The 15,413-nt window shown below is 38.2% G+C and overlaps 1 protein-coding gene across 7 annotated transcripts; it reads right to left on the bottom strand.

Moving 5' to 3' along the window:
• Nucleotides 1–1,470: 1,470 nt before the first annotated feature.
• LOC104085704 (F-box/LRR-repeat protein 10) lies at nt 1,471–7,645 on the bottom strand. Of its 7 annotated transcripts, none has more exons than XM_009589816.4 (5): nt 7,383–7,645; nt 6,374–6,753; nt 6,091–6,296; nt 5,844–5,937; nt 1,471–3,155 (listed from the first exon to the last, which is right to left on the bottom strand). In XM_009589816.4, exons 2-5 carry the CDS (start codon nt 6,557–6,559, stop codon nt 1,719–1,721), a joined length of 1,923 nt encoding a protein of 640 aa, XP_009588111.1. In that variant the 5' UTR covers nt 6,560–6,753; nt 7,383–7,645; the 3' UTR covers nt 1,471–1,718. The 7 variants fall into 7 exon arrangements, with proteins under 7 accessions (XP_009588111.1, XP_009588110.1, XP_009588112.1 ...); XM_009589815.4 differs by having other exon boundaries at nt 7,410–7,628; XM_009589817.4 differs by having other exon boundaries at nt 6,374–6,756; nt 7,410–7,628.
• Between the last annotated feature and the right edge of the window lie 7,768 nt (nt 7,646–15,413).

Consider the following 15,413-nt stretch of genomic DNA (forward strand, 5'->3'; position numbering starts at 1 on the left):
AAAAACCCAAATACTAACTGTTTTTCTGCAAAATTCAAACAAACGCCAATAAGCCACTCGGGACCCCCCTCACTTAATGATATCCGTAGATGTAAAACTATGGTGAGTAAAGGTGTTAAAAGGGACAAAATAGAGCTGAAATCATTTCAAAGAAAGTTATGTCGAATGACCTATAATTTATTCGGATCCATGATGACTTAGCAAATTATGGGTACAATAGAAAAAAGTTATCTATATTGAAGATATAGTAGAGAATATATTTTAATCATGTTAGCACTTTTAGGATGTGCACATCCTATGTTTTTCTAGGAGTTGTTTAGCCTTTTCAGAAATTTATGCATCAATAGAAAATATAAACATCTAGTAATTTTTATTTTTATTCTATACAACATTGGCCTAAGATGAGTTTAGATTGAGTAACATGATCATAGAGAATTCATGTGGTTAATCTAAACTTATTTGGAATTGAAACGTAATTGTTGTAGTACTTATCTAACGATATAGCTATGCTATTCACTCTACAATTGCAGCATAGGAGGGGCACTGATCCAACATGAAAGCAAGTTAACAAACCTTGGTAGGGTTAAAAGTTGCAGGCCTGCACGACTTAAGCAGGATAACTCTAAGGGCTCGTTTGGTACGAGAGATAAGGGATAATTAATCTCGAAATTAAATTTGAGATGAGTTTATCTCATGTTTGATTGGAATAAAATCGTGGTATAACTAGTCCCGAAATTATATTTTTTTTTATCCCTATGGAGGATGGGATAACTAATCCCAGAATAACTAATCCAGAGATAATTAATTATGAGATAACTTGTTTCCCAACCAAACGATCCCTAAATCTATAGTATGTCTGTTATTTATTAGGCAGAGCCAGAATTTGAAGTTATTGGGTTCGGAATTCTTACATTTTTATGTTACTGGATATCTAAAGTAAGAATTTGTACTTATTAAATGAATTTCTTAAAACAAATTCGTTATCGAATCTCTAGCTCCGCCCGTCTATAGACCTTCAATATCAACCACAGGCTATAGATCCTTGTTGTCAAGGAAAGTGACAGCTAATTATCACGTTTTGATATTGGCCTTATCCATAGGAAACATGCATGATGACAAGGTTCCAATTGTTCTCTTCAGGGCCATAACCTCGTGAAGAAGAGGATATCCTGCAATTCCAACACCTGCACATCTAAAGGACAATCCTTTTGGTGTTACGGCTAAAAGCCACTTTTTCTGGACAGGATTCAAAGCAAGCAACAAATACTAACCTCCAGTGTTACATGGATAAACAGAAACAGATATGACAAAAATACGCAAAGAGATGAGCTAGATTTGCCCGCTTTCGTTCTTGTAGACCGTTTTTCTTCTTAATTGCAGTAGTGCACTAGGTGATGCTCATCAAATGTATGCAAAGATTCACTGCTTATTATAACATCAAAGCTTTAATTTAAACAACTGAAATCACCATTTAAACTGATAAATACCAACATAAGCATTATCTCGACAAACTGATTGTTATAAGGGTAGGCCAAGCCAGGTACATAACGTCATATTGCGACAATCTATACAACATTCGAAATCAAGAATTGTCAAATATTTAGAAGTTACAACAGTAGAGCTAAGTACGAATCTGGAATTGTAACAATATATACAAAAATAGAACTGTTGATTTATCATAGATTTGTATAAAATAATTGGCATCTTACAGCATGAGGTTATGCGATGTTTTCCGCTTCTTGAATGTCCTCATCATCACCCTCATTTTCTCCATCAAGCCATTGTTCCAACTCATCAACTTCATCATAATCATGCATATAAAGATTGTCTGAATTATCCCATTGATCAGTCGTCCCCAGCTCCTCCCCATGAAAAGCTACATGCAGAAATGGTCTATTCCGGGATAAAGCATCCAGCACATCCCTGCTGACATAACTCGATACTCCCAACCATCTCAATCTCGGAAAATAAGGCTTCTTTAACCATTGGAATGAAAGCTGAGTTATACCCCCACAATTATAGAGATCCAACAGCAGTAAACTACTTCCATACCACCCTTCTTCATCAACCTTCATTGATGCTAAAACCATAATTGAAGTATCACTTATCAAAGGACATTGACGCATTCTAAGCTCAAATAGTGGAATACGTCTTTTAGCGAGCAAAAGTACACCAGCATCAGATAGGTTCGGAATGTTTGACAAGTCCAATTCTCTCAATTCACAATTAGAAGATTCATCAAAGAGAAAGGAAATGCAATTGTCTGTTAGTCTCTTGCACCCTCGTACAGACAATGATACAAGCGAACTCATTGCCCCTTTTGATAAATGGGACAATCCCGAATCACTTATATCAGAACCATCAATCAGTAAAGCCTTCAACTTAGAAAGATTGCTAATGGTTCGGAGGGCTTCATCCCCAATATTCCTACAGTCCCTCAAGTCAAGCACACTAAGATTTTCATTGGAAACCAATCGTGCAACACCATGGTTCGTCAAAAGATTACACCATCTTAAACTAACATGTGTCAAAGTAAGCGAAGTTGCAGCAATGTCGTGAAATACAAGATCAGTCAAGTGGGGCCCGTGATAGATCCTCAGCTTATATATTTTAGCACATGAATGCAAAATTGTTCTAAAACCAGTGTCTGTAACCTGACAAAAACCACCAAGATAAATACTTTCCATGTCTGAGCATCTATCAGCCATAAGAAGAATACCGAGATCATTAACTCGCTTGAAGTAAGCTGGAAAAATCTCTTGACTCCTCACCAATGACAGATGTTTCAATCTCCCATGCAGATTAATTTGTTGAATACCTGCATTGGTAAGATCAAACGCCAATCTTGGTTCCATAATTGGTGAGTCTCGAAGGTCCAAATGTGTCAAACAGTTGAGATTTGTAGTTATTGTGCTGACCATGGTGTCAGTAATATAATCCACTGAAAGACATAACTTCTGTATTCCTGGTAATATGGATGGCCGAATATGCTCAATTGACTGATAAGGTACCACAGGCGGGCTAAGCAATTCTGTCACCATTACTGAAGAAATATAACCCACTTCAAGGGATAACAGAGTTGCTGGGGCGATAGCCCACACACGAGCAAAATTATGCCGCAAAAACATTGAGACATCAAACATCAGGATCAGAGTCTACAAAGAAAAACAACATGCTCAGCGCAACCTGTATCAGTAAAAGCATAAAAGGAACTGCAATAAAGACTCAGATCTCCCAAATCTTCCATCCTAGCTGCAAGGAAGGTGGGTGGTAAACAAAGATCAATTGATGAAAATAAAGGTCTGTTCAGGGAACTTTTGCCATTTGCTTTCTCTGTGAGTATTTTAGGCTTTCAGTTTTTCATTTATTGTTTTGAATTGGTAAATTTGCAGAGAACTATTTATAAACAGAAAGAATATCTTCACCACTCCTACTCAGAATGGACCTTATTGTTGCTCGGCAGTTTAGGAGAAATTAGAGGTTAAACGTATTCATGATGGAATCTCCTTTCTCTAAAAATGAAAGCCCGACTTTTCAAAATCAGTGGAGATCAAGCGCATTTAAGTGCATTTAACATGTGGTGCCTTAGAAGACCAAAGACGAGACCACAACACTACACTCAGTCCTTCAACTCAAAAGCCTTTCTCCAACTCCTACTTAAAAATCACTTCACTATAATCAAAACACAACCTGTGAACTGTACACATACACCATACCTAAAAGCAGGAGTAAAGAATACAACAACTACTATATGCCTCAATTCAAAGCAAGTTGGTGATTGGATATATGAATGAAGAAAACAATATCCAGCCAAGCTAAAGCACGGTAACAGCCTTTCTATTTCTTTAAAATAAAGGCACAACAGTAACCCTCTAAGTCACTTGATCCGGTAACTGGCAATCCCTCGTGACAGTTAAAAACAAGAGTTTTCACCATACTCTAGTCAGTTAAATTAGTAAGGTTCACTATGATCAAGGAGAATTGTCACTACCTGGTAAAAGAAGTATGTTGGTAATGATTGTCAATGCTTTTTTATTATTCTGGTTTCATCATTTTATAGGCTATATATGCCTGGACAATTTTATTAACTTGACCCACATCGTGTTAGCAGTAATCCTAAATGTAGTTACGTACGTGAGATGCTTAATTCCCTAAATACAGAGGAATAGTGAGCAATGAGAGAAGCGTAGAACAAAAGAATAACTCCTTACCAATAACACAATGACCTAGTTGACCTTTCCAATTTATATGTTGTGGAGTTATAAGGTAATTTTTCAACGCAATAAATGAGGCAGACTTCACAAGAAAGTCAGACCATATCTACCACTCTTCAATAAAAATGGTTGTGGGAAATCAAGGTACATCTAAATTATTACTCTCTGTTCCACTGCAATGACTCTCTTTTATTTTTGGTCCACTCAAAAAGATTGACAAGTTTGACCTTTAAAAACTCTTTAATTTTGACATTTCTATTTTATGGTGCTTTTATGTGCAAATGTTTAGGCGAAGATGTGAACCACCTTCTCCTACATTGTCAGGTGGGAACTCATTATGTGGCGTGAGATTTTGAGATTGTTCAAGCTATAATGGACGATGCTCGGCACATGAAGGAGGCACTCCCAATTGGACATTTAGAAGAAGGAAGAGAAATCGGAGAACCTGGGATGCTGCCCCACGAGCACTCATGTGGGTCCTGTTAAAGGAGAGAAATAAGAGAGCTTTCAAAGGGATAAATAATGACTATGTATGTTTGCGGAAGAGCATCTCATTCCTAGTTTTTTTTTATATAGAAGATTGGGTTTCGTTTGTAGAGAATCATTTTATTGTAGATTCTCAACTTTGATATCCTACTTGTATACAGGAAATTTTCTCATTAATAAAATTATTAACCTTACTAAAAGAATCTTAATGATGCGCTCTTATAAAAGACCACAAGATTCTAAAAATACTTTTGGTATGTCATATATATTTAGCTTATGTATCAAAGTCTTTTTCTTAAACTTCGTGTTAATTCAAACACTATAATATAAAATTAATCAGAGGAAGTAGTACAGATATATTCATCACCAGAAAAAAGTATGGATGACTGGCAGTCTCACTTGATCATTTATTGTTATTTGTTTAATTCAATGTGTTACTTTCTCTAAATTACAATATTACATATTGTCATTTGAACAAATTTAACAATACGCCTATAACTTCATTATACAAATAACTGGACCCATCTATTTAATTTATTCAGAAAACTTTTATGATTTATTCCCACTCTCTCTCAAGAAAAAGTTAGGTCTGAAGTACGAAATGCTTCAGTCTTTCTTTAAAACCTGAAGAAAGAACGAAAAAGCAAAAGAAATCTCAAAATTCGAATGGCGAAACACTGGAATGATTCCTAACCCCCTCCCTTTTTTATCTAGCCAATTCTTATCATGAAATTGGATAAGGTATCTGCACCATTGGTTACGCTTAGCACAAACCACTGTGAAGTGAAAGAACTAAAACAGACTTGTAGCGACTCATCCAGGATCCACCCTAGCAAAAAGGCTATGATAGAAACCACGAAAAGGAAAGAACTCTGACGGGATATGTTCTATGAAAAAGCTAAATATTGATATTGCCTACAGCTGCACCACTTTTAGTGCTATACTCTTTTTTGCTTGAGTTAAACTTTTTCCGCTTGTCAGATAGGCTGTTCACACAATATCTTAGCTAATGTTCTTCGATTTACAAAGATGCTGATTAACCTATTTATTATCCTAATAAATTAAATATTTTTTATGCCACAAGCCCATTTGTTATCCTAATAAATTAAATCTTTATTATGCCACACTTTCAAGAAGCCTTACTTCCAGCTGAGTGCATCCGCCAAATAAGACCTCTAGATCAGATACATCAATTGATCTGCCTCTCTTCTCCGCCAAAGAACTCAGATAAAGAAACCTGAAGATAAAAATAAAACGTACTAACAAACAAGCTAATAATCAACTGAATAAAACATCCAAATGAATTTTCTTTATTCTCGTGATTATACAAGCTCAAACTTTGGTTTCTACAGAGAAAAAGTTAAGAAAAGCTTTGGGACGAAGAGATAACCTGAGGTCTTTACAGTGCTGCCCGACCTGAGACAGAAGCCTTCCGCTGAAATGGGCGCACTTATGGAGGCAAAGCTCTTGTAAAGTCGGCTGAAGAAGATAATCAAGGGATGAATCATCAAGTCGCGTGCAATCCACCTTCAAGCTATGAAGGTAAGGATTGGGAGGTAGCAACGGCCTTAACAATTCAGCAGACGGAGCAATATCCTGATAAAAAGAAACTAATTTAGACAACAAGATCATGATAAGTCATGTACAAAAATATTACTCCAGAATAGACTTACAAGGAGATGGAAACTGGGAATGAAGCGAAGCATGTGCGAGGCACATGAATGAAAGGCCTTGCAAGTGCATGCCAGGGAACGGATAGAACCTATGTCCAGTTTTGTCATCACAGTGGCAAGTAGTGCTGAGGGAAGATGGTCCAGGCTCATCTGCCGCTGTGTGCCAGGGTCTGACGACCTTGCCATTTTTTTCTTCTTGGTTAGACCAGACTCCAAGCTAGCAACAAATTGAGTTGACGGGAGGATGAGATCTAAATTGTGGATAAGGCTTGAAACTGGAAAAATTGCCTGTTGCCCCAATCACCTTGTTGTTGTTGGCAATCGAAAGGGGACCTCAGATGCTCTTCTCGGCACAGGCAACATCTTTTTGTGTTTCTCTTCTGCTTTTTCAGTTGAAAGACAAAGCTATTAGGAAAATGCATAAAATGGAGGTTACATACTGTAACCTCCATTTAAGAGAAGCTTCTACCAAATTTCAAAGGAGCTAGAAACAGTCCAATTCTCCTCCAAATTTTGCAAATTTACATTTTCTTTTAGTTAAAGTATCAAACTTGAAAACAAGAAGACAATGTATTTGATTTTTAGAAATAGCTACTAACATTGAATCTAAACGTACAGAAGAGGAAAAGGGTAATGGGGAAATTTGAATCAAGCTAGTTCTTTTTCCTTAGAAAATTGTTATCAAATAGGAGCCCTAGTTATTAATGAAATTTCCCCAAAAGCAAAGTCAAATTAATTTCTTGCTTTTCTATTTATGTCAATCCCTTTTTCACAATAGTTTAGTACTAATTTGTATAAGCAGATTAGCTAATAAAATCTTATAACATAGCAAGGTCACAATGCTAAATTTTCAACAAAAATCAACTGAACCCTAATCTCTAAATACAAATTCTGCTCACAAGTTAAGAATCTCAAGTTATTTCACTTGGAAATACACATAGGAGTTACAGTCTGGTGGGGAAAAAAAGCCCGAAAGACAGGAAAAGAAAACGTACGACAAACTTTTTACCGGATAAAGATGTTGTGATAAGCTCACCGGAGAAGATGGACAGCGAAAATTCCCAGTCGCCGAAGGCCGAATCGTGTTGGGCGGAATTAAGCGGAGTTGGGCCGGTGGAATCGGAGAAGAGGGAGGCGATTCGCGCTATTTGACCTCTCTTGATGCTGCTGAATGGAAATGGAGTGAATTTTATGTTTATTTTTGTCTTTCTTTAGAATTAAACAAAAATTTGCGTTTAAGAGTTTTGTTTTTGTTTTTGACGCAGTGTGGCCGGGGCTCGATTATTCGACTTTATATTGGTCTTATATTAATTTGGATTCCAATGGGGGTAATAAATTTTAGAGAAGGAAAAAAAAATTAAAATATTTTCATCACTCTAACTTAAGATGATGTTAATAAAAGGTGAAAGTACCTAACCAGCTTTTTTAGCACTTTTTAACTTTTGAAAGTGCTTGTGAATTAAAAAAGGCTTAAAAAAGTTAAAATATGCTTTAAAAAAGCGACAACCAACAAGTTGGATAAACCCAACTTTTTCAAATTGACTTAAAAGCCATATTTGCTTTGACCAAGAATATTATATTCTTAACCCTTATAATTTTTCTTAATCTCGAAATTACCCCTCAGTAGAAAACCCTAAAACATACGATCTATTTCTTTTCTCTATTCTTGTTGCAACCTCTACTTTCTTCTTCCTCTTCTTTTGTAACTTTTCCCAGCTTCAACTCCAATTTTGAAAGCCTCTTCGGTCCACGTAAGTTTAATTTTCCTTTTGAATTTTAATTCCTGGTGTGTTTTCAAAGTTTTAGAATTATGAACAATATTAACAAGTCTTGGTATTAATTTTTACCCATTAAAATTGAATACTACTATGATTTGTTTCTGGGATGTACAAAATATTTTCCTTTTTTTTGCTCAAGGATTAGTACTTTCATCTCCCAAGAGATGGCTCGCTAAATGCTCAAGGATTTTAATTTTGTTTATGCACTTGCATTTGGGATCTGCTTCTTTTGCTAAATAGAAAATTACAATATGCTTGAACTAAGGTTTAGAAATGTGCTAAATAGAAAATTGATGACATCATAATCTCCACTCTTTACGAAGAAAGAATAAAAGCGTTTAGGATTACAATAAAGAAATAAGAATATATAAGATAAATTGAATTGTCATACTTGTCAAAAGTTCATGATTGTAAATAAGTATTGTTCTTGCTGAAGCCGTTTAATGTGAGAGGTCGTTGTAATTCTGGAAGCCAGAGGATAACTTTTTGTACTGGAATAAGCTAGTTCAAAGTAGTACTATTTAACTTACACCTACATAAATATATAGTTGTATTTAAAAGAAACTTGACATGTATCACATTCCAGCTAAGTTTTGTAGTAGTACTATTTAACTTACACCTACATAAATATATAGTTGTATTTAAAAGAAACTTGACATGTATCACATTCCAGCTAAGTTTTGTGTTGCCTTCTTTTGTTCATCAGATTCTGCTTTTGGAATGGATGTGATCCGGTATTTACTTGTTTGTTTAATTCTTATTAAAACCATCAAGGCTATTGGCCTCATTTCTCAAATATAACAGAAACCAAACATAATGCTTCATTAATAAACAAAAAGACAAGTGGCCATCTTTGCTTGAGAACGGCAAATAATTCCTTCACAAACCTTAAAGTAAACACTTAAAGGCATTCTTTCTGTCAAGCACAAGGCTCTTTTAGGCTCTCTTTATGTAACTTCAGTCTTAGCTTCTTGGTTGTTCTGCTTTCTTCAAATTATTTACATTCAATCATGCCGGACAATGCTAAGTGGTACGATGATATACATATTATATTTCTTGAGTTGTGTGAGCAAGAGGTTAGAAAAGGAAATAGACCAAATACTTACTTAAATAAAAATGGGTGAAAAAGTATTATTGATGAGTTCTGTAAGAAGACGGAAAAATACTATAATTAAAAAAAATGAAAAATCATTGGAATTACATGAAAGGCGAATGGACACTTTTTAAGTAGTTGATGAGAGGGGAGACATGTTTAAGAGGTGGAGAATGTAACGACCCGACCGGTCGTTTTGCTTTCTAGATCCTCGTTCCCCTAAATAAGACGCTCCGTATGCGCTTTTACTGTTTTATGACTTGCGGGGATGGTTATTTCGGGATTTGGAAGGGTTCAGGTTGAAATCGAAACACTTAATTCCTTAAGGTTGGCTAAAAAGGCTAAGTTTGACTTGAGTCAATGTTTTGAGTAAACGACCTCGGAACTGAAATTTGACGGTTCCAATAGATGCGTATGATGATTTTGGACTTGGGCATACGTTCGGATCGGGTTTTGAATGACCCAAGAGCGTTTCGGCGCTTAATATTGGAAGTTGGCACATTGAAGGTTTTAAAGTCCCTTAAGTTTGGTTTGAAGTAGGATTTGGTATTATTGAGGTCTAATTGGGATTCCGAGCGATGAAAGTGTTGATCTACAGAATATTGATCACCCCAACTATGCCTTGTAAAAAGGACTAAGCGGTCGCTGCAAATATAATCCGGTTCATGTCCGGAGTCGAATCCCACAGGAAACTAACCTATTTACTACAACTTTTAATAATGCTAATGATAAGCTCAGACAATTTCCGGATGCAAGATTTTAATAGAGCATAAGTGGAATTTATTTATCTAATGAAAAAATGACAATAAAATTAACAATAATCAAGAATAAGGTTGAATTTAAAGGTTAAAAGGATCTAGGGCTATTGATTTCCCCAATTGCCGGACTAATTCCTGACACGTTAGCTATAATCTCACTGTAATACTCTATGAGGATTATGAGTTTCGGGCTACCGTAATTATCTCTCGATCAATTACGATAATTTACTAGAAGCATTCTCTCGAACTACTCTAGTTAACAATTTATGCAACTTAGAATTATCCCACCAAAGTTTCGTTATCTCTAACCCTGCTTTTAAATTCAAGTAATTAATCTCTTAACTTACCCGAAAGTAGTGTTGTTCAACAACAATATAACCAAGTGTTCTTTCTCAAGCAACACAAGGTAACTAGACACGATTAATCAAGGGTCTTTTCAATTAATCACAACACAACACATAGTTGAACAATCATAGAATAAGAACGACTCAATTATATTTAAACATAGTCAAAATTTTATCCAACAATTGATTTCATCAACCCTAGATGATGGGTTTAGCTACTCATACTAATGGATAAAAATTCACTATAACAATTCATAATCAACAATGGAAGTAAGAAGAAGAAGAAGATGATGAAAACTTTTAGAAAATTCTCCGTCTTCTCTCTCTCTCTCTCTTGTTCTTGGCTCCAAAATCTCCTAAAAACAGCCCTCATTCTCTTCTGGACGAATTAGGCTTCATATAGGTTTAGGTTAGTTGCCTTAGAAATTACATAATTGCCCCTGAGTTGTTGGCCTCCGTCCGCCCGTCTGCGGCCGCGAATTTCAGCCAGTGTTCTGCCTCCAGTGCGTGGTCCAATTCGCGGTCAACTCCGTGGCCGCGCACCTGGAGGGGACCCCCCGCTTGCTTTTCTCGCTCCTTTTCGATCGGGCTAACCTTCGATTGGCCTTCCACACTCCATATTGACTCCAAAACACTCTTTAGCTTCCTCCTAGCTCAGAGTGGCTCCTGCAAAGCATAAAATTCTTAATTAGAGCATTTTGTTATCTTTTAACATTCAAAAATCAATAAAGTGCGGCTAAATTAGAGTATAAATAGTGTCTAAATTACATAAATATAGCCTACTATCGACACCTCACAATTAAACCATTGCTCGTCCCCGAGCAATCAAACCACACTCTACAGAGGCCTAACTTCATTGAGCGACTTCCCTAACTCGTCACACCAAGAATATTTCACATAGTTTGAGTATACATTAGTGTAACATCTACACCTCAAGAGTAGACTCCCGCGAGCCACGCAATATTCCTAACTGGCTTACTTACTCTATTCAGAGGTCCAGACTTACCTCTCCTTCGTGAATCAAGTGCCTGCTCACTACAAAAGAGACTCATTCCACAATCAATAAAATTCCTGCACACTGAGGAACTTCAAAATAAACAGAATTCACCGCCCTCAGAAATGATATTCTTGTGCCACAGAAAATGCTCCATAGGCTTGCCCGTAGTGTACTACTCTACTACTTGAGCTTGTTCATTCTAGGATCAAGTAGGACTTTATTTGGCTGTAATGTATGTTGTGGGTCAGGTAGGATATGTTTGGATATAATAGTGACTACACCTCCCCAATCACTTTAATACATATATTTTATAATCAAGCCCACACTTAAGTTAAACCAATATTTCCACCTTCAACACCACGTAAATTACCCCACACTTCTTTGAGCACAATCACCTTAAAAGCCACCACAGAATATTACTAATCAACATAATACACTATTACCACATGATACATTTTTTTTTCCGAATAAATAAGGTGCACCTTTCTCCTGATTTTCCTAGTTCCACTCAAAAGCCCCACCAACTACCCCACACTTTATCCTTTATAGATTCATAGTAATTCAAGTGCTTACGAGAGATAAAGGGTTCAAAAAGATGGTTAATTCAAATAAGGGATAAGGTTTGTAATATGGTTGCCAAGGAAACAGGATTACAGGCTCAACTGGGTTAACTACGGTACATAACAAATAGGTGGGTGGAATATTTATATATATGGTTCAATAAAGAATTGCCTATATCACTTTTCAGACTAAACAAGACTATTATTTCGTTTTGCAGACACACAGGGCAAGTTCTAGGCATCAAATGTCATACACAAAACACAACAAGCCTCACACACACATGGCATATGACTCACTCTAGATCGGATCATCAATCCCTTAGATCAGAGTATTTAAGCCAAATTAAGAACATACAGTTTAAGGCATTCTTACAAGAGTCAACAAATGAGCCTCAGCGTCACACTAAGTACCCGCTATATTCAAGGAATTATGAAGTTAAGAGATCCTATTCTAATCCTGCCCATACCCCATAAGTTCCTAACTAAAAAATAAAAACTAACTACACCCGGTTCAAATGAAACCCTTGAAAAAGAACCGTGGTTTAAAGAAAAATCAAGGGGGAATTGATACACTACTACAAAAGAAAATCCACGCTCGCCGCATCATTTTTTATTACTTTTAACATTTTTTTTCTTTCGACTTTAGTCCCTCAAGAAACCCGTCGAATGATATCCATCATCGAGACAAGTCGAAAATGATTTATGTAAATAAACTACGAAACTATTCTACATACAACATACAACAAAGTATCCCCCACCCCACACTTAAAAAGATGGCATGTCCCCATGTCATACAAAATAAAGTAATGCGAGGTAAAGCAACTTCCTTGGTCGATCAGTCTTGATCGGAGACAATGCCATGGTCGAGATGACACGCCCTCCCCAGCGCACGCAGCCAGCCCATGATTTTCTTCTCTGATTTCGCATTTTGGATGGCCAAGGCATCAACTCTAACCCCTAATTCCGTGACGGAAGTGTACAACCCTGCCATATCCTATTCCAAGGCTGTCATCCGTGTACTCCATCTGACCTGAGGTGGTCCTTCAGCTGCTGCAGCTTGTTCCTGTGGGGGGTGAGGCAGGTTTAACCTCCTCCTGCCCTTCATCGCCCTCCTCCGGCGCATCAGAATCGTCACTATGAGTTGCCCCAGGTGCCATCAGGTCTTTCCCGATGGTCTGCCTGGAACTTTGCTTCTTTCTTCACCATGCTATCCGCATTTGGGTTCTCAGGCACCCTTGCTGCCCGGCATAATCTAGTGACCAGAGAGGGGAAAAAGAACCCATACCTCTTATGTGGTGAACGGACAAACATCTCAGATTGAATAACCTTGGCCACATCAAAATCGTGGCCATTCACGAAGCACCAGATCAAGGCAGCTCTCGGACCATTTACCTCTGTGGTGTTGTGGGACGGCAGCAAGTGACTGTTGATGATGTACAACCAACACTTTCCTTCAAAAGTGAGTGAGGCAGAGTGTAGCTTCGATCCCGGCACAACCTACACTACCTCTTTGTCTGATGCACAGATAGTTCTGAAAAACCTGTTCCATGTGATGGGTTCTCGCTTGTAAGTATCATAGAAATCCTCCTCCCCATTGAATACAGGCAATCAATACACTCTCTTGATGGCTTCTATCGAGGCATCCACCTTCGTGTGTCGCACAGTGCATATTCTATCCTCATATTTGGGGCAGTTGGCATAGAACTCCCGGACAAACATCAAGTTACCCTCCTCCGGCTCTTCAAAAAACTGTTCAACCTGCGCCTGATCAACTCCCGATACATATTAGGGCACTCATCCTGGAGGGACGCCTTGTCAATACCCCTTTCCGGTACAGGTTTTTTTAGTGGCCTTCAAACTAAAACGGTCTTGGGCAGCTCTGGAGATAAACCTGGTACGATCAAACTGAGCTGCACTGGCCGGTGCCCATGCCCGGGATGAACCTCCATGGCCACTTGACGAGGCTACGGTGGTGCGTCTCTTATTTGAAGGTGTCATGGTACCTACACAACAAACACTACTCTGAGTAATCGGCGAAATATGGGAACCAATGGCGGTTACTCAGACTTCACTCGCACAATTGGTCACAATTTACATTCAAACTCATTGTGGCAATTCAACAAACACTTAAGGTGCATATAACCCCCAAGTTACCCAAAGCCCCAATTAAACATCCATTCCTCACAAACTCAACAATGTCTTCCCCCAATTCAACTAAATCTATTAGCCTCACATGCCACATATATAGGGAGGAACGGAGATTGGGGATTGGTTGAGTGGAGAAGAGGAGGAAGGAGAAGAAGATTTGTTGATGAGAGAAATTTTGAGGGAGAGGAAGAGGGGACATGCATTTTTGTTTTAGGGGAAGGGGGAACGGTTTTAGATTTTGTTAAGGGGGAGGGAAAAAGAAGTGGGGGAGTGGGCGGTTAGGGGGGGGTGTTAAGTTAAAAAAAAAATCTACTTAATAGGGAAGAAAAGAAAAGAAAAGAAAAGAAGATAAAAGAAAAAGAAAAAAAAATAATAACAAATTCTGAACCTGGTACCGCCTCATCCGCGCTCGACTCCGCGGTCCAATCCGCGGCCGCAGATGAGAAACAGTGAGGGGGACAAAATTCGCGCCCCAATCCGCGGTCAAGTCCGCGGGCGCGGACTTGTGGCAGTGAAGGCAGTAAAATTCACGGTCGACTCCGCGGTCCGATCCGCAGACGGAGGGGCAATGGTCTGTGCAAAATCTGCGGTCTAATCCGCGGCCGCGGATATCGATCTCCAGCATATTTTTTGTCTTTTTCGCGTTTTTACCTATCTCCGGGTTAATTTCGTCCCCCGAATCCTTCCGATGCGCATAATTGTATCCCTGCATATTAGTAGCCCGGTCAATGCCGTTCAAAATCAATTACAAAAACAAGAGTAAAGAAAAATAATGGGTTGCCTCCCAAAAAGAGCCTGAGTTAACGTCGCGGCACAATGATTTACAACAAAGCATGGGTTGCCTCCCAGGACGTGCCTAATTTAACGTCGCGGCATGACGCAGGTTTTCATTATTACTCTTCGCTCGCGTATTGGGGCTTTTCCAAAGATATCACCACTCTATCCCCTTTTTCTTAGACCATTCCAAGGTAATGTTTCAACCTTTGCCCATTTACCGTGAACTTATTTGTCCCATCTTCGGATTCAATTTCTACAGCTCCACTTGAGAACACTTGCACCACTCTGAAGGGTCCTGACCATCGGGACTTCAACTTACCCAGAAACAATCTCAATCTTGAGTTGTATAACAACAAGTGATCTTCGGGTTTGAAGTTCCGATCTAGAATGTGCTTGTCATGCATCATTTTCATCCTTTCTTTGTACAATCTTGCATTCTCAAATGCATGGAACCTGAATTCCTCGAGTTCATGTAACTCAGTGACTCTGCTGGTGCCTGCGGTCTCCATATCCAAATTCAACTGCCGCAGTGCCTAAAGGGCTTTATGTTCGAGCTCTACCAGAAGATGGCATGTTTTTTCAAAC

The sequence above is a fragment of the Nicotiana tomentosiformis genome, chromosome 1 (assembly GCF_000390325.3).
Source record: "Nicotiana tomentosiformis chromosome 1, ASM39032v3, whole genome shotgun sequence".
Lineage (NCBI taxonomy): Eukaryota > Viridiplantae > Streptophyta > Magnoliopsida > Solanales > Solanaceae > Nicotiana > Nicotiana tomentosiformis.

Coding starts and splice junctions, on each gene's coding strand:
- LOC104085704 (XM_009589816.4), bottom strand. CDS start 6,559: ATGGCAAGGTCGTCAGACCCTGGCACACAGCGGCAGATGAGCCTGGAC. Junction 6,297..6,373: donor TTCCCAGTTTCCATCTCCTT/GTAAGTCTATTC, acceptor TCTTTTTATCAG/GATATTGCTCCGTCTGCTGA. Junction 3,156..5,843: donor GCGGATGCACTCAGCTGGAA/GTAAGGCTTCTT, acceptor TTTTCTTTGTAG/ACTCTGATCCTGATGTTTGA.